General features: G+C 37.3%; 1 protein-coding gene across 1 annotated transcript in view; it reads right to left on the reverse strand.

Annotated features, from left to right (window-relative positions):
• Positions 1–492: 492 nt before the first annotated feature.
• Positions 493–19,875, reverse strand: part of TDP1 (tyrosyl-DNA phosphodiesterase 1) — a 51,909-nt gene continuing 32,526 nt past the window's right edge. Inside the window, exons 14-15 of the mRNA XM_009885597.1 lie at positions 11,359–11,473; positions 493–566 (exon numbers count right to left, since the gene is read on the reverse strand). Coding sequence (XP_009883899.1) covers positions 493–566; positions 11,359–11,473 — 189 coding nt within the window. The remainder of the gene's footprint in view (positions 567–11,358; positions 11,474–19,875) is intronic.

Below are 19,875 nucleotides of genomic sequence, written 5' to 3' on the forward strand. Positions count from 1 at the left end.
TTAGAGTTTGCGTTAGAAGTGATAATTGCAAAGCAAATGTTCAATCCAGTTTGAAATGTACACACTTAGTAGAACAAAGGATGTACAAACAAGATTGACTTTATTTTTATTTAAATTTTACATACAATAACTTTTATTCCAACCACTAAGGCCAACTGACAGTCTCACAAAACAGTAAATCTTAAAATTATTACAGTTAAAAACGCAGAGAGAATCTCTGAGAACACTCTACACCTGTTTTAACCTTGAAGAGTGTATTAGGAACCACAGTAAGGAAGAGGCATATAAAAAGGTATTTAAAAATGCAGTGTTGAGTCCATTTAGTATAATATGGTTACAGATTCTCCAAGGATCTCCCCATTACCAACATTTTAATGGTTCTTTCAACAACAAATTAGTCATTACAGCTTAAAAGATAGAAATAAGCAATCTTGCAAGTAGTGTGGCAGGGTCATTGTCAGTAGGTGAAACATCACAGAACACTGGTAACACTCACGATGGAACCCACATATTTCCATGTGTATCAGGGGCATTAGTGTAAGGAATATTCCAAATCCATGGTTGATCTGTAAATCAAAACCAAAACATGATTGTGAAATATTCAGTTATTAAATGTAAAATTTTGATCCTCTTCCTCCCCTCCCATTGGAGGAATTCCCACTGGTTTTCACATCACCTCGTGCTACTCAAGTTTACCAGAAATTTTTATTCAGCTATTTGGTAAAACGGTAAGATCTAGAGTTTTCAAAAGGCTTTGCTTTCCCCGCAAATATTATTTCAAATATAATTATCATAACCCAACATACTCCCCATCAGCAGTAAAAGAATTGTATTTCAGACAATATACAAGAACAGTTATGCAGCCAAATTTGGTTTGGCCCATAGGCAACAACTTTTGTGCTGCATATCTCTTAATCCAATGAAATTATAAATAAGTGCTATAAAGTTTTAGTATTTTTCACAGGAATAGTAAGAATTCAGTACCTAAGAATCACCCTGCATGAACTCTGAAATGTTCAAATTCACACCTCTCTTGTTCAAACATTGTATTTTTCGATGAGCAACAGGTTTGCAGCAGACAGTTCCCTCCCTCCACTTCTCAGAATACAGAAGCTATTCCCACTCTCGGGAAGGAGAAAAGGCGAGGCAGCAGGAGCCCCCTGCTAGCTCTGCAACCTGCTCTAGGCTCTTCCTCCTACCACATACATATTGCAGAAAAGCCAAGCTATTATGCTGCTTCTCTCATGCTACTCCTACTGAAGTACAGAAAAAAACTCTTTCAATCCCTTCAGTGATTTTTCTCAAATAAGAAGTTTATATAAATCTAGGCTGCTTCCTTTCTCCGTCTACAAAACGAGCCCTGAAGGAAGACAGTGACATTAATCTGTACAACGCATAGATTAAATTGAATTGTACTGAGGATGACGGGAGTAGTTAATTTATCAAAAACAAGCTACTATATACTATGCATACTTGATAAATATATACTATACACAATATATACTATACACAATATACTATGTATACTTGATAAAGATGACTTGCTACATGATTGTCAATTGAAATTTTAGATAAGCTATTGATTATGATTACTGTTGTCAAATTTTAAGTTTACAGTGCCAGCTCTCACAATATATGAAGTGAGAATTACTGTAGCAAGAAGAGGAAAGTAAGAAAGTGACAGAAGCAGTAATAAAGGGATGTATAAATTACACAGCAGCACACTGACAAGTACTACACCAATTAAACATGGGGCAGGGAGAACATTGCTACCAAGTACTCAGTATTACTTGCCACTAGAGTGCGTTTAAGTCTAGTACTGTACTTCTATATGTTGCAGTAAAACATATCCCAGCTATGCAAATGTTTTACTACTGTCAACAGACAATTTTGTAAGAGGGTAATAGGAAAATGCTTTAAATTACAACAAAACTGAATCTGCTTGACTTGAAAAAAGACTTTACATGTGGAGTTTATGAAGACTGATAGGGATGTTACAAGTCACAGGAATGTGATCAGAGAAAGAACAGCCTGTGCATCAAATGCCATCTTTCACACAATGTTATAAGAGGGCAATAAGAGCAAACATCCATGTCTCCTCTTGATTTAAAATCATGATATAGCTTCTAGGTGGAAGAAGTAGTTGGCTAGTTTTTGGTTACAGTGGATAGGTGATTTCCAAGCACAAAAAAATAAAAGGCATTGGACACTCGAAGAAACTCTAGCACTTAACTTGCAGTGCACTGCCAAAAAATGTCTCTAGGTTTCTGGGTCAACTGCAGGATATCTAGACTCTAGAGGGAGCTCTTAAAAAAAAAAAAACCACCAAAAAACCAAACCAAAACCAAACTCAAACAGTTGCACCATTATTTCCCTAAGCTTTTTTTATCAGACTCCTGCCTGAAAGCCATGCGTACCTTTTGTATTTTAGGTAAATACTTTACCACATAGTAAACATTAATAGTTATAGGAATGCAAGAATACATACAGAATAAAGCAAATGTTGGAAAAAGCATTGAGGATTTCAAAGATACATTCAGATTTGATCATTGACCTCTGTCTATGACATCAGAATAAATCCAGTCCCACTCAAGCAATAGAATCTGTCACTTGCAGTATACTATACAGCTTGGACCTACCTATCCATCTTTGCTACCATCTGCAGTTACTCAGTTTAATTCAGCAGAACATACAGACAGAGGAAGACTTAGGTGTACAGAAATAACTTCAGTCACCTTCAGCACTCTGAGAAGCTTCAATACCTAATTTAGGTTTTTTTTATTGTGGCTATCTTAATAAAATTTTCTGAAGGTAGCTATTAATGTACTTGGAACTTTGTTTTATTAATGGCATAGCGTTGATTTAAAGAAACACCTGATACTATTTCAGTAAGCCATGTGTAAAACTATTGCTGAAAGAAATTATAGTTCACCTATTTTTAAAATGTCAGATCCCTTTTAAAATTATTTATCTGGTTTAATAGTAGCTATAGCAGCAACAGAAAGACAATGACTGTGTATAAATATTGTATGACCATACCTGCTTACTGTTGCACACTAAAATGAGTACCAAACTTTTGAAAATTAAATCCTTTGATCTTCTGGAAAGAAAAAGTTTAACTGTTCCCTATTTATAGCCCCACCATATATTTTTTTAAAAGTGTGCTCAATGTACCTACCTTTCACATCTTTCAAGTTCAGCTAATCATTTCTGATACTCTAATTTTGTCTCAACTCCACCTTCTCTGAATTAGTGTTATCTAGTGAGCCATTACCACTGCTTCCTTCTTGCCTCACTTATAAGCAGTAGAACTCTAGCACTAGTTAGCACACAGCAAAATGAACAGGGCCATTCCTACCCCACTGCTACTTTAAGATTATCTGAAATCTCAGACAAAGCATTATTTCAGTTATACTTAGGCAGACTTTTGAAGATTCTCTCACAACTGAATAGACTATCACATTGCATTTAAAGAGAGAGGCCCTGGAGACAAGTTTTTTCAAGTACACCTGATCAATCACTCAAAGAATCCCCCATGTTTCGAGATCATGTTACAGAATATGAAATAATGAGCTGACAACGCTACAAGATTGTTTCGCAAGTTTTAACAATAGTATTTTACATATTGTGTAGGTCAAAAACATGTTGGCAAGCCATCTCAAAACTTCATGTTCTCGTAAGTATGACAGATGGCAGTACACTATGTACAGCCAAACCCAGAAATGTTTGTGAATTACAGTAACATGCAATTGAATAGTAAAGCATAAAATACAATTAAAGCGTCTTTGTGATCATCTTCCTACAGTTTAAAATACAAGTGTCTTTTGCACGGTGAGTGGAGGTCTGGATGAGAGCTATTCCTCCTTGTTTTCTGAATGCAGAGACTGGATTCTTACATCATGTTTCACAGTATATCATGAGTCTTCCAACTGAAAAATATAGCTTTGAAGTAGTGAGTGTTCATGTATGTAGAAAGGTTACTCACAAAAAAAACCCAGAGTTCTTCAAGTCATTCTACATATACATTCCAATGTGGCAAACTTACTCCCTGCTGTGTGAGGCTGGGAAGTTCTCCCTTTCAGCATTTACAGCATTTTCCACTCCCTTTGTATGAGCATAGCATTTATAAAGGAACTCATCTTGTTCCTCTCAATGCAAAAACCATACCTGAAAGATCTCAAGAAGGGGGAAAGGCAGACGGGGTATAGATGAGGGATCTATAATAATATTCACAAACAAGGTAATAATTCCTGAAGGTGATGACAATGACCACTCATTAGGGAAAAAAGAAAAATAAACCAAACTCAGTACCGCAGTTTACAAGCAGGATTTGCTTTGTTTCTCAAAGAGTTGATGTGATGAGGGAAAAAAAAAAAAATCCTTTACACTTTTCTGAGGCCCTTCCCAAGTTGTTCTAAAAAACCCACAACCCCTAATGTACTTATGCAGTAGAGTTCCAAGTTCCTTCCCATACAGCAGATGATTTTCTCAGTCAGTAAACTGTGTAATATCTAAATCACAAATTAAGTGATATTCCTTGACCACAGCAATCAGCTTCTACCTTTTCCCATACAGAGTTACAGCACTCTAAAGAAAATGCTGTGCCTTCATGAGAGGATCAGTTCAACTTGCATTGGTAAGAGAGATAATAGCAATATTGCAACTGAGATGTGACAATGGAGCTCAATGAAAAGATAACTTTATACAACAAAATAGCAGTACTCATCTGAAAGATTCTAGAGGGAAATAAAAATCTGAGTATTATCAACGGCACAAAAATTTTATTTATAAAGATATCTTGTAAGTAAGACTGGCTGTTGTGTGCATGTTTCCCAAATACCAGATGGGATCATTTTCTGTTTTCCTTCCAAGGAACTCTCAAATTATATTGCTGGTCTATAGGTTTCTTTTATCTTAGTATCATCAATACATTCAGCTTTGTCATAGCCTTTTTTGTTATGACAGCCTGAATCTGTGGGCTAACAACAGAGGAGTTCAGAAGATTGTTGTATCTGTATAGTTTATCTGTCAAGATACTAAGTAGTACTATCAGCTACCAGATAATTTTATTCTTTTAAAAAATCTTCAAATCTTGTGCTCTGAAGATGCATCTGCCACCCACAGATGCCCTTCTGCTGTTCAGCTGACTACTGGAGGTGAACAAGTGCAATTGCTCAAAACAGCAATTTGCAAAGAGTTGACAGCATACATGTTGCACACAACAAATGTTATCTGCTAAAAATTAATGAGGTCCTTTGTCACTTCAGAGTAGGAACAATCTTAATCTTTATTTTAAAACCGCCAGATGTAAAACGTGCATGTTATTCCCTGCAGCGAGAGAAAGATGCAAGCTGTGTATATCTCGCATAATAAAACTGCTTTGTGCTGGTAATTTAGAACAGCTGGGAAGAAATAGACTAAAGGAAAAAAAATGTTCAAGTAGAAGTTCTCTGTGCAACCTTAACTCTGATCTGCTAGGATGACATATTGTTACATTTCCTCAGACTTCAACTACAAATCTTGCACTCTGCACAAGATGGATTAAATCACATCTAAGTTCAACAACTAGACCAGGCATCATACATCCATCCTGAAAAAGAATAATCAAAATAAAATGCTTTTTAAAATTCTTGGGTTGACCAACTATTGAAGCAAAATATTGACCATCTGGTGCATTTGCCATTTGATGATTATGCTGCTCTCAATTAAGGATCTGAAGCATACTTTGGAAGATCCCTTTTAGCCAAACACAAGCTTTGAGCTCAAAGAAATTGGCTAGCAACATGTGGCAAATCAGATGAGACAATTTGGTGTCTTCTGGTGTTCGAGCCTGTAACTCTGTCAAAATAATATATAGAAGTGGTCAAACCAAATGGTGACTCTGTAACTGGAGCTTCCTCTCACACAAAGTGTTAATTTCTATACAGTCATTATAAAAAGCTTGAAGGAAAACAGGTTTTTCTGTGTACTCAAATGTTACACTTGGACTCTGGGAGGCCATCTGAGGAAGCATATGATGTCAAGCTGTCTTAAGAGACCTTCAATCTCAAATTGCAGGTTTACCAGTCAATAACTGCTTTTTGGTTCCACCTAGGAAGAAAATGGATGCCAACACAGTCTGAGATTGGTTCCAACCCCTACTCCCCACTCCGGTATACGAACTATAATGACAATGTATACTTGCTGCCTGAAAAACCTGAAAACTAAACTTCTAAACATACTCAGGTTTACATTTACCATTGCTCTGAGCATTAAATAAGTGAAATATTTTCTATGCAATGTATTAGTATCACTAGAAACAAGACTAGCTTTTAGTTGTCATGTTCTCAGAAGAAAGGGTATTGTCTTAGAGTTTGTACCATATTAAGCATACTGAGGATGAAGTTCTCTAAAAATTCATATAGGACGCTGCCAGTAGAGTTCTTTCAAACTCTAGAAAGTACATTCCATGCAGCTATGCAATACTAATCAGAAAAAAAAAAGAGGTTATTGAAAAATGTGAATGACTTCCCCAGAAGTCTTCTTTCTTAATTTCCTCAAAAAAAGTTTAAAGACCACTTACAGTGACATTTTCCCCAGAATTTATCTGACCTCCTGAGGATACAGCAGGTCCCTCTAAGGGAGCTCAGAGTAAGAAAGGATTCCTCTAGCTTAGCTGGACAAAACACTGATCTCTTCTTTCAGGCACTCTAACTAGTACAAGGCAGGATAAATGAAAATTATCTCCACTCTTTAAATAATAGAATAACACAAATATCTAAACCTACCAGACCTGAGGTAAATATGCCATGAAGTTTTTCTGTTTTTTTATCCAACACAACAGCAGTTTATGTGTAATAAAGGAGATGGAGTGTTACTACTTTCCTGAAATCACTACAAATATTTACCAAATGTAATTTCACTATACTCCCAGTTCCCACTCACTGAAAACTATACAAAATAACAAGCACTGAAGTCCGCATCTGAAGTTACAAGGAGAAGGACAATTTGCTCTTCAACGTAAGTGTGGCAATGGAATAGTGAAGAGTGAGCAGGGCCCTTCACAAGGGAGAGCGCTGTTCCTGTGAGACGTGTTACAGATCCTTTTGTGCATCCTTAAGAAAATGAAATCACCGCTGTCAGGGGTTGAAAACTTCAGATAGAGAACTAATGAATTGTTAAGTGGACCGTTCATTTCTCCACAATGCTTCAACCTGCATTCAAGAAAATTTCCATCTCATTTGCCCACCATTCTTCCAGCCTCTCATAGCATGAGATTTGACAGCTTTAGCCCCCAGTTACCAAGGGTAAAATAGATTAAAATAATGGAAAATAATGAAATACATTTTAATACATTTTACAAATTGTTACAATGGCTCAGGAAAGGAATCTTCAACAAAGAGCAAAATCAGGAAGATCTAATAACTCTGGTTGGCACAGCTGATGGAGTTTACCTCTCCATGTATTGTAAAATGTGGCTCTCCGCAGGTTTGAAACACAGCTGAAAACTAAATGAAAGCATTGAGAAAATTTTAAATATGTTACGTGTCACAGAGGTGATACATCATAATTACCCTACCAGTGACATCTTAAAGCACATCAATACATTCCTCAGTGACTACAGCTTAGCCTATGACTATGTTTCAGTGAAGGATAATCCATCTCTCTGGGAGAGAAAAACAGTACAAATCCAAGAAGTTATGTGTCTCACAATGATCTCAATTTATATTCGTTAGAAATCTTTGGAAGAAGAGGAGGAAGAAAATCTTCATGATTTTTTTCTCCGAGAGATGCTATTTTTGTTTTGCCTGAACTTGAGTTTTAGAATGAAACCCTCTGACTAATGAGGCAAACCAGCAAAAGTGGACAACTCTTCTGCATTTTTTTTCCTCCCTGTTATATTTGGTGAGAGAAAAGTAGGACAGGGACCAAATTATTTCATTATTCTTGAACTTAATGGACTCCAATAGACTGTGGCTCAACCTCATGAATTATTATGGATGAAACCAGACAGATTATTTACATCATTTACTGATGAGTTTATCATTGCAGGTACGAGGTATATTTTATTGCTTTTCAAGATGCATTTACTTCACTGTAACAGTTTTCATGCTGGAAGTCCAGTCCCATCTGATAAAAACCAAGTAATATGACAGAAAGCCATTGTGACAGAATGACAAAGAATCTCTGCAATTAAATTATTTCCACAAACTAAGGAACTGTTTTTCTTTCCCTTTATTACATTATATAATAATATAATTCTGTAACATTAAGTACATCTGATCCAAGATTCGAATTTGCACAAGTATAGGAAAAAACAATGTATTTTAGTATACCTATCTTCTACTCCAGAACTTTACATGGCAAATGTATGGCCTTGTTCCTGACCATCTGTTCACTATTCCACCTGCTGCTTCTCCCTCCTGCTCCTGATAGGATTTTTCTGATTATATGAAAGTGTACTTTGCTTTCCCATGGTTAGTGAATCTGAGTTTGTGGAAAAAACCCCAGAGCCTTTTCTCTTTCAATTATAGGGATCAGTCAATATAGCTTCTTTAGAGAAAGGATAATTACTTGCATTTCTGCTTCTCAAGACATTATTAAAATAAAACTATTTATATCACTCTCCAGAGACTTTGGAAGTTGATAACGGTACTGTTAAGGACAGATTATTTTATGAGTCTATCCCGTAACACGGGAATTCTTTAAACATCTTTTCCACCAGGAGGCTGAGGAACTGAAACAGAATATTCAGGAAAGAGATGTGAAAAGGCACAGGCAGCTGACTTTGCTTCTATTGCCAAAGCCTAGACAAGCTGAATTCTGACATCTGTTCATATCACGGGAGAAAGCTGAGACACAAAAACTGAACTACAGACAAACGAGTTCTCTACCGAAATAAGCTTTCCATGCAAAAAGTGAAAAAAGTTATTTGCAAAAAAATCTTCACATTTAGTTGAAACATGCATAAAACTCACTGACACAGCAGGTTAAATGCAGGAATTAAAGCAAGAACAATATTAATTATCTAAGTACATTTTTGTAAGAGGAAGATAGTATTTGTAACACATTTGAGAATACACATGGATTCTAGTTTTTAATCTTTGTTTTAAAATTTCCAAAAATTTAAGTATGACCTTTTAGAAAAACTTTCCAAAAAACATCAGTTTAAGCATTAGTCACCAAGCAGACAGCGCATAAGGGTCCCAGAGCACAACAGTTAGAACTAGCTACACATAAGAATCCATCCACAGGTGTAGATGTTCACAGCACTTACTGTAACATCAGCTGATACCTGACCATTTACATTCTTAAGAAGAGCTGAAAGCCAGGTCAACAATAATGATAGTATGTAACATATTGTCCCCTTTTACTTAGCTAATAACCCAGACACAAGCCCTGCCACCCCTCCCCAAAACAACAATAACAGTGCTTAAATGGACAGCGTGTTTTATACTAAAAAAACCAGTATAATAGCTTGTGTTAACATTTCTACATTGAGCCAGTATTTTTTCTCTCTCCATTTAAGAATTCCTTTAGTTAAGTAGTAAGCTCTTAAAGCAGAAAAAAAAAAAAATCTTTGCAAGTTACAAAAGTAACATGCATCATATTGAACCAGTGAATGCCTGGCTGTGTAGCTGGTGCCATACTCAAGGTTTCAGCTTCTATGATTATGGATCTACCTGTGAGAAGCAAGTTTTTTGGGGAGCTGATGGGATTCACCTAACCAAGTCAGGAAAGACCCTCCTCTTTGCCAACAAGCCGGCCAGACTTTTAAGCAGGGCTTTAAGCTAGACTCAGTGGCAGAAAGGGATGGAGTCTTGAGCAACACAGAAGAGCCAGGGGCTGCCGATGCATTAGGAACCAACAGGGAAACGCTTGTGAAATGCTGCAAGGGAATTCATGCTTGTTCCTCTAAAAATGTAACATGGTCAACAGGCCAGCTGAAGTGCCTCTATACCAATGCACACAGCATGGGTAACAAACAGGAGTTGGAAGCCACTTGACAACTAGAAAGCTTTGATCTAATCGATATGTCTGAAACCTGGTGGGATGAATCACATGACAAGGGCAGTGCAATCGATGGCTATAAACTACACAGAAGGGACAGGCAACAAAGAAGGGTGGAGCGGGGTCGCCACCTATGTAAAAAAAGCAGATCGACTGCACAGAAGTGTTTGAAAAACAGTGATGAACATGTTGAAAGCTTATGGTGAAAAATCAGAGGTCAAGCCAACAAAGGAAGTCTCACGGTAGGTGTTTACTACAGGCCGCCCGACTAAGAGGGTGCGCCAAAGCATTCTTCAACTACAGGAAGCATCATGCTCTCAGGCTCTGATCCTGCTGGGGGACTTCAGTCACCCTGAAATGATGTGTCTTTGCTTTTATTTACTATATAAGACTCTGTAAGTCTATTTACGTCTTGGCTTTTAAACATTCTTTCTCCCCACGTCATTTGTTAGTTCAAAAATGTACATAAAGATTTGAGTTGCTATAAACACTATCTTTCCTGAACACTCTGCTACTCTCTCTCATTTCAAGCTCTACTGTAGATGATGTCTCTTTTAGATCATGGCTTCCCCAAAAAGGAAGTTAGTTACAATCTTTTCATGCTAGTTTTAAGAACAAAAATATAAAAATTCAGTCTTCCCAAATACTGCAGGTTGTGCATCGACATCATTATCCTCAATATATTTTTAGGTTTTCGAGCCATCACCACCCCATAGCAGCACTTAACTTATCACTTTCCTGATTATTTGCATGGTCTAAAGAGAGTCTCAAAAGGTGAGAAGGTTGAGATTTTGTAAATCTCTTCAAGTGTTATGAAATATATCACCTCCAAGGAGGATTCCAACACAGATCTTCACGAAAATGAAGTCTGAAACTATGAAATACAGAATGGATCAAAAGCAACTCTTCTTTCTTCTGATTTGCAGCAATTCTTTCACATTTGCTCTATGTTATTTCCTTCACATCCCACTTCCAGAGGATTGTTTTTTCCCCTCACACCTGCTCTTCCAAACATCCCCCTTTCAACACTCCTTTCACCCTTAATTCTGCAGAAAACCATTTTCATTCCATAAAGAATATCTATTTTCCTAATGCATAAAAGAATCCCAGAAGAGAAACAAAAAAAAAGTATTTAGGTTTTTAACCCAAAACTTAAACAATAAAGAAAAAATTAGAACCAAAAGACTATACAGTTGCTTTCTTTGAAGTCACAAGCAGAAAGTGGGACTAATATCTCAAATGCAGTCATGCCACAAAAATGTTAAAATAATGCTTTGGAACATCGCAGTGTTCAAATAACTCAGAGTTACTCAAATTAGTTTCCTCCATATATAATACACTTACTTTTCTTCTGAAGTCGCACCTTACCTTTGTTTCCGTACTGTTCTGGTGGCAGGTCATATGGTACAGGAAAATATGTTGCCGAATCATTACTTTCTGAAAATGTTTTCCCTCTCACACGAAAGTAACCTTTTTCCAATCCCTATGAAGGAAGGCAAACACAGAGAAGACAGAGTTATTAGTTTTTGGGGAAAAAGACAAACCTAATCTACAACAGATTATTTTGCAATACGAGTTATTTTAATAAACAAATATTTTCCTTCCATTACTGAGATTAGATACATCCTAAAGCACCTTCCTGTCTTAAGAAGTCAGCTTCTCTTATTACTACTATTTCACGCTCTTCTCTTTATTTACATGCGTTGGCTTGGCCCCACATTGGATATACTCTACCTTCTCAATACCTTACACATACACCAACCTACTTCCACATTCACTAGGTAAACACGCTGGTGGCCCTGCTTGTGTAAGCAATTCTATCCAAATTCCTCAAGATCTTTCCTAGTACCATATGGGCAGCATATCCCAATACAACAAGACGTTTCTTCTTTTGCATAAAAGCGGATAGACATCGGAATAAAATTTTAATTATTAAACAAGATAGTAACATGCTTGGTGTTTAATATTTAACTAAAGGGAAAGCTTTAAAAAATGTTCTCCTTGCTATTTAGTTTCATCCTGACCATATTAAGTAGATGGTCATTAGCTTCATTAACTGAATTAAAATTCAACTTGTGATACAGAAACAAATCTTCAAACCTATGCTTTTCACAAATCTGGGGTAACGCCATCCATGAAAACAAAAAAAAATTAATGAAGATTTAAAACAGTTTGCGTAAAAGTTTCAGACTATGGTCATATTAAAATGACAGTGGACTTCAAACAAGGTTAAGGACTGAAAAAAAAGCTATAATGCAATACCATGCAAGGTCAGAGACATTTAAAACGATTCAAGTAACTTTGGCAGATGACATTGCTTAGCCACTTCTCCAGAGAACTGGATCCCATTCATCAATTGTAATGAGTTATACAAAAGCAAATCTCTAATACTGAGATTTCCAATAACCTTTTGTCAATCAAGTACAATTTGATTAGAATACACTAAAAGTTTAAAGGCTATCAAGCTTTTGTTATTTATTTCTAAGACATTACTGAACAACTGTATTTTTCTTTCTAGAATCATAGAATAGTTTGGGTTGGAAGGGACCTTTAAAGGTCATCTAGTCCAACCTCCCCTGCAATAAGGAAGGGACATCTTCAACTAGATCAGGTTGCTCAGAGCCCTGTCCAACCTGACCTTCAGCGTTTCCAGGGATGAGGCATCTACCACCTCTCTGGGAAACCTGCGGCAGTGTTTCACCACCCTCATTGTAAAAAATTTCTTCCTTCTATCTAGCCTCTTTTACTTTAAAAGTATTAGCCCTTGTCCTATCGCTACAGGCCCTACTAAAGACACTGTCTCCATCTTTCTTATAAGCCCCCTTTAAGTACTACAAGGCTGCTATAAGGTCTCCCTGCAGGCTTCTCTTCTCCAGGCTGAACGCCCCCAACTCTCTCAGCCTGTTTTCATGGGAGAGATGCTCCACCCCTGTGATCCTTTTTGCGGCCCTCCTCTGGATCTGCTCTAACAGGTCCTTGTCTTTCCTGTGCTGAGGGCTCTAGAGCTGGATGCAGTACTACAGGTGGGGTCCCACCAGAGCAGAGGGGCAAAATGACCTCCCTCGACCTGCTGGCCACGCTTCTTTTTATGCAGCCCCAGACAGGATATGGTTGGCTTTCTGAGCTGCAAGCACACATTGCCAGCTCATGTCTGAATATTAACTTACACTCCATCCAAGCTGTACGATCTGGCAGCCCAAGTTTTACCGGATTACTGTTTTGTGACAGTACACACAGACTATTTAATTACCACTAAATAATCCCATTTTATCCAAACATACATACTGGTTGAATTGGTAGTCCCATCTATATACAGTACTTTTGCAATACTGTAAGTTCTTTTTTACTGAAGTTTTACTTCATCAAATATTAGTGTTGTAAGTTGGAGGAAGCAACATTCACATGACCACACAAAGCAGCCTTACACCTTCTTCTTTGATTTCAAGAAGCATAGTAACAGAAAAAAGGGAGAGCTGCCAAAGACAATGTCAAGCTATATTACAGCAGTTCTAGCAAGTCAGTTCAAGAAACTCATTTGGAATGTAGCTTCTCTTGTCTTCTACATGCAGCTATGAGAGAAATGTGGAAAGGCAGAGAAGGCTTCTCTGCTGTATCATGAGTTGGTTCTTATTCTACAATAAACTTCATACACATGCCTGATCAAGAACACTAAAGTTGCGCAGCTGTTGCCTTGCACCATCTGAGTTTGAAATTTGTATAACCATTGCTATCAAAGCACATTATGTAGAACACCACCTACTTAGGCCTCTATATACATACATAGTAATCTCATTTAATTCAAGCATCAGGAACTATGCCACATGTATTCTACTCAAGTTCATCGCACACGGTGCTTTTCACACAACATTAAAGAAGAAAGCACCACTTGTAGGACATTTTAGATCTCATTTTCTTTCCTGTTATCCATCTTTTTTTCAACCCAGTAAAGTTTTTGTTTCTGCTTCATTTCTTCCACCCTCTGGGCCCTGTTATTACTTCAGGGTGTTTCTTTTCAAGCATTTTGCTTCCTTCTCTTGTTCTACACCTTTGCTTTCCTCTTCCTTAGTAGCCACCAGTTATATTTTCCTCTCAAAGTGTCTTATTTCTTCTCTGATGCTGTCCTTCAACCTTGCTGGACTCCGTCAAGCTGATCCTAAAATTGCTTTATTTGTCTGTCAGAATTTAACCTGCAGAGATCTTCCATTCAGGAAACGCTAATCTAAGAAAAGATACTTACTTTTCCTCAAAACGTAGTGGAGTAAGAATCTAGGTTATGGAATACATTCTTTAACAAGGCTCTCTGAGGAGATTCACATGCTTTTAAAAATAACTCTCATGTGTCTATCTTCACACAGAAATTAAAATAAGTCACACATTTTGTCTGTTTTGAGCACTTCCTGGCTGTTGACAGCTCTCATTGCTATTTCCAAAAAATAAACCAGCAGGATCTTGCCTAAAAAAATTCTGCCTGCCTTGTAAGTTTTCCTCAGCCATATCCTATTCTTTCAGAATTTTTCCCTCTTCAGCTATGTTTTGTTCTTCGACTGCTGCTCACAGCAATACATTTTGAAATGTTAAGAGATACATTTCTCAGCTGGGAAAGCATACTTTTTTTGTACTTACGAACCTTTAGATGCTGTTGTATGTTCTACTAATGCCTTAACATCATACATTGTAAAAGTAGGCACTGGAAGGAAGAATAGGAAAAAGAAGTAGAACAGCTTTTAAAAATCTGCTTTCCAGCCTTTTTTTTTTCCCCAAACACAAGGCAGATTGCAGACTATAAGAAAACCCCACAGAAGACAGAGGTAAGAACTGCTATCCCTGTTCTTACATTTAAACTGTGGGAATTAACACTGGTATCACTATGGTATTTCAATAGTACTGAAGTAACTCCTGCAGGAGACAGCAAATTATTCCACTGGATGATTATGGGTCTATCCTTCTCCATGCCAGTAAATGGAAAAAGAGTCTGCTCTTCAACAAAACTATTTAAAAACCTCACTAGTTTGGGCAGTAAAAAATTAAGGATGCACACAAACTTTACAACAACCATGCTTCTCTGCTGAGGCAATTATACAATGAAATCCTTCTTTGACATTGAGGCACGTTTATTCAAAAAAATGGAGCTTTACTCAACTATATGAGAACTTTTTATGTAAGAAGCCCACAGGGACAAATTCAGGTATCTAAACCCAAAGTTGCCCAGCTTGGAAAATGTGTCTCTGGGTGTCTTTACCCCTTGAGTTTGAAAACCTTGTAGCAGTTCTATGAACACTAAAAGCAAGGTTTAACATCTTGGAGTCCACATACAAAAGCTTTGTTTATCTACATTGTATTTATTTCCCCATACCCACTTCATTTCACACAGGATAGAAGATTTCATCTGAAACTAGAGAAATCAAAGAAGGAAGAGGTACTACATTACTTTGGAAGTTAATATTAACGTCAAAGAGCTTAAGTTATTCTATTTTGCTTCTGTTCTAAGTTGAGCTATGACTGAAGGTGCCTGGTTCAGTTGTTTGAACTCAGCAAAAATTTCAACAGTTCAATGCTGGTGATCATACACACACTCCGGCTGGCTGCTCTCTAATCCAAATTCACTTCATACACTCATGCCCACAGGCAACTATAAAAAAGTGTTTTACTCATTACCAGTAAGTATTCACCATCAAATACAGCATTTCAGAATCTGAAATGCTATTGTTAATTTTCTGTGACTGATTATCTAGATATACTTGTAGCATCTGATAGCACTAGGTAGGCAATAATGGGTAAGTTCTATGTTTAATAGCAACTAGTATATTTCTTTGAGTTTGTATTTCCAAAAGCTGACTGGCTAGTACCATATTCTTAAACAGATCTTTTAGAAGATTTAAGTATTCCACAAACTTTATGCCATTTTACAGATATAGCTCAGTTTATCTTACAACCTTATCAGACACAGAAGATGTGAAGAGGAACTATTTATTTAAAAAGCTTTCCATTAGACACTTCCAGGATTTGTCAAACCAAATAATTGCTGCAACGTGCTTCACAGAAATCCGTACTGTTAGGTGATGGGGTTCTCTCAGCACATTTTACATGCTAAAGATGCAATTTATTTCAGCCTCTGGAAAGGAATCCCCAGAAGCTGAAAGAGCAAGCTGAAGACAAGTGGAGTGAAGATGTAGGAGGTGAGAAATAGAAATGGAGATAGAAAGGGAAATTCAGTTCAAACACAGGACACGATAATTTTTATAAACATAATTTTTTAATCAAGAAAAGCTTGTGATCTCATGTCAGCATCAGCTGATTTTTCCCTAAACACTAAAACTGTAGATGATGACAGCTGCTGCTATGTTGAGAACAACCATTCAACATATTTCTGAGAGTCTACATCAGCGCACCAGGCCAAGACCCAACCTCAAAGCATAAATTCTGGAAACATTTTAAAAAACAGAGAAAAACTGGCAGTAAACAGATGGCAAGTGAGAAGTGATCCACTTCCAAATTTGTATTCAGCACAAAATAGAAGGAACAAAGCACAGAGCTAGTGGAGTTTTTAGGATTAAGAATATTAAGTGTGTGCTGTGCAAGTCTTAACTTCTACCAGAGTAAGTGTCATTAACTTTGTGATCAAACTGCATGAAACAACCTCAAGAAACAGAACTACCAGAAACTGGCATTCCAATAGCTAGAGCATACTGAGTCTCTTGAGGCCTAGCAATGCCCAGTTATGTTTCAAAGCACTTCATCTAGTTCATCTAGAGCTGGCACAGGCTGCCCAGAGAGGTTCTGGAGTCTCCTTCTCTGGAGATATTCAAAACCCGCCCAGATGCAATACTGTGCAACCTACTCTAAGTGAACCTGCTTTAGCAGGGGGGTCCAACTAGATGATCTCAAGAGGTCCCTTCCAACCTCTACCATTCTGCGATTCTGTATATTGCAAACTTTAAAAAAAAATCCATTTCTAAAAATGTTATTCTGTTCCTAGTGTTCCATTATCTTCACCCAAGACTACTCTATGTTAAAACCACACTCAACCAACAATAGTCTTGACAACAAGATTAAGTTATCAAAGAAACACTTTTTAGGCAGATTTAACTGCACAGCATATACATAAGGCAGATTCAGAAACTAAGCATTGCAACTTGAATATCAGATGACTGCGTGTACATAAAGCAAGCTTAAATATTTGTCTCTCTGACTACCTCCTTTTTATCCGGTGTCTCTGCAGGCATTTGCCAGTGAAGAAAGGAAAGACAGCTGCAGTCTCTCTCCCCACTTTGCTCCTATATGCACTATATCACATGACTAATGACAGGTGACTTGTTATTTTTTTTACCTCGTTGCCAGCCTTCACAATTAAGTATCAATATGAGGAAAAGAACTAAATATTATCTTCCAAAATATGTATGAAATGTTACATATTCTCAAAAGTTTCAGATGAGCTTCAGTAAGTTGTGTTCTGAGTCTCATGTTTGAGCTTCAGACCTCTGTCTCATGCACACTGGTAGATTTTAGTACAGCCAGCTGTACAGAAGCACATATTTGCGTGCTTTCTATAATTTACATAAGACAAGTAAGAGTTGTGAGAGCTGTAGAGACAGCATTGTACTTACACAAAGCATCTTTATATCGAATACATTTTAATTAAGCTACTAGACAAAAACCAAACTAAACTTCATCATGAAGTGCGATATATTAGAATGATGTTTGTCATGTGTACACATTTCTGTCAATTTTGAACAACTTTCTTGTTGAAAAACAACCAGAGGCTAACCTATTATATACCACTTTCTAAAAAATACAGTGGGCCAAACAGACTCAGTGAGTGAGAACCTTGAGAACATTGTGTCACAGATTTATATCTGGATCTGTTTTTCCAGATTTATACCTGCATCTCATGCGCACTGTTGTCCCTCCACTCACCACCTTCCCAATCCAAATGATAAAGAAGAAAAAAAAAAAAAAAGAGAGAAAAGTAGTAAGAATGATCAAACAAACTCCACCCTAGAAGCAAATGAGGAGGCTAAGGACTATTCAGCTTACAAACAGTTAAAGGTCTATAGAAAGAGTGGTACAGAAAAGGTGAATAGGGATCACACCGTTATTGCATCTTTCAATGCAGGAAGGGAAAACCGTCAAATGAAACTAATTTTCAGAACACTGTGCTTCACGTGCCATTAAGTTGTGGAACTCAGCCAGAGCAGGTTGTGGATTCTAGTAGCTTATAGGCATTTAAGAGAAGACAAGAGATGTTTGCAGAAAAGGCCTCTAAGTCAAGAAATCTTCAGGCATAAGCTACTACATACATGCCTGCTCATTATACTTTTCCGTAAGCATCTGCTTTTGGCCACTAAGAGTTTTGAGATGTGCCTTTGATATGACAGAGTAAAGCCTTCTACTCACCCAACTGTGGGTGAGTAACCAGTGTGACAAAAAGGGAAAGATCTGGAGGTTTGGCTATACCATTTATAGTGCACAATACATTCTTCCTCAATCAGGTCCTCGCCATTTATGTTTATTTTCATCCCAAACTTCATTGCTCAGCCTTCTCCATAGGCTCTGGTTGCAAAGCCAGGCCAAAAGGTTATTTCAATATGATCCTACACTTACCTCCCTGCTCTCTGCCCCCTTGAACTTGCCCTTCCTACTTCTTCCTTGCATTAGTACTCACCTGATGATGTTGAGCTAGTTCATGCAACAACATTTTGAAAACTTGTGCAATTTGGTTTTGGTCAGTCTGAGCTGGTTTAAAGCATAAAGAATCCGCTGGGCACCAGTACCAGTACAACTAAGGGAATGAAGACAGCCATGGAGAGGATACAATCATGGTAGAGCCAACTGATGATGCAGTTCCATGTTAAGCTAAACTATTGCTTTGTCAGGTTTGAGATAAACCAGATTCCTACCTTATCAGGTGGTTAATTCTCTAATAGACTCATCTGCTGAGTCAGACAGGTACAGCAAATTACGTGTCACCAGAACATGATCTTGAGCTGCAGCAAAGCTTCACTATATATTATTCTTTCTAGACTGAAGCCTAAGCAGCTAGGTTTAAGGGACAGAGGCCTCGAACACCAAACAGAAATGACTGCCACAATCCTAAGATTGTCAGCATCCTTTCTGCAAATCTGAACTCGCCCTACAACTGCTCAGCGAGATCAAGGTCTTGGTCAGGTTTGTATGTGTAACTTTTGTGGTTTTGATCTGCTGTATGTATAGAAATTGGATTAATTTACTCTAATGAGTAACTATTTACTTCAATTCCTGCTAAAGGCTCCTTTTCTACTGCATAGTTACAAAATTTCCATAGACTTTTATGACAAAGGATGGCCCAATAGACAAAATTCTCATCTCTAAAGGTTAATGACACCTTTGAAATGAATGTTTTTGACAGACTGAGATCCCAAGGGTCAGATCCTATCACTAGAAAATCTACTGCAAAGTATCATTAGACTAAAACACAGCCTTAGAGCAAGTTATCTCAAGTTATGGATGCTAAATTAAATCTCATTTAAGGATATTTGGAACCATCTTCTTGAAATGCTGCTCCTAAAGCTGCATAAAGAAAAAACTTTGCCGAAAGCAAAGCGTGTACTAAAACATTACAAATGTATTTCCTTTATGGAAGGCATGTCACTAATGACAGCAGCTTGTACAGATATGCCTGAGGAAGCCTTAAACTAATGTGGACACTTCTAGCACAGTAATCGTAACATGCTACTCACCATGGCTTTGTATTAGCTCGAGTTCTTGGACAGTTTTGCCAGTTTGAACTGAACTCTACTGCTATAACCATCAACTAGCAATTCTCAAGAAAGAAACATCTTGTGTGCGTTAAGCTATTTTTAGTTCTCATATAAGATTGTGTTATGCATGCATTATAAGGATAAATTT

Source organism: Charadrius vociferus, unplaced genomic scaffold (genome assembly GCF_000708025.1).
Source record: "Charadrius vociferus isolate BGI_N301 unplaced genomic scaffold, ASM70802v2 scaffold355, whole genome shotgun sequence".
NCBI classification, from domain to species: domain Eukaryota; kingdom Metazoa; phylum Chordata; class Aves; order Charadriiformes; family Charadriidae; genus Charadrius; species Charadrius vociferus.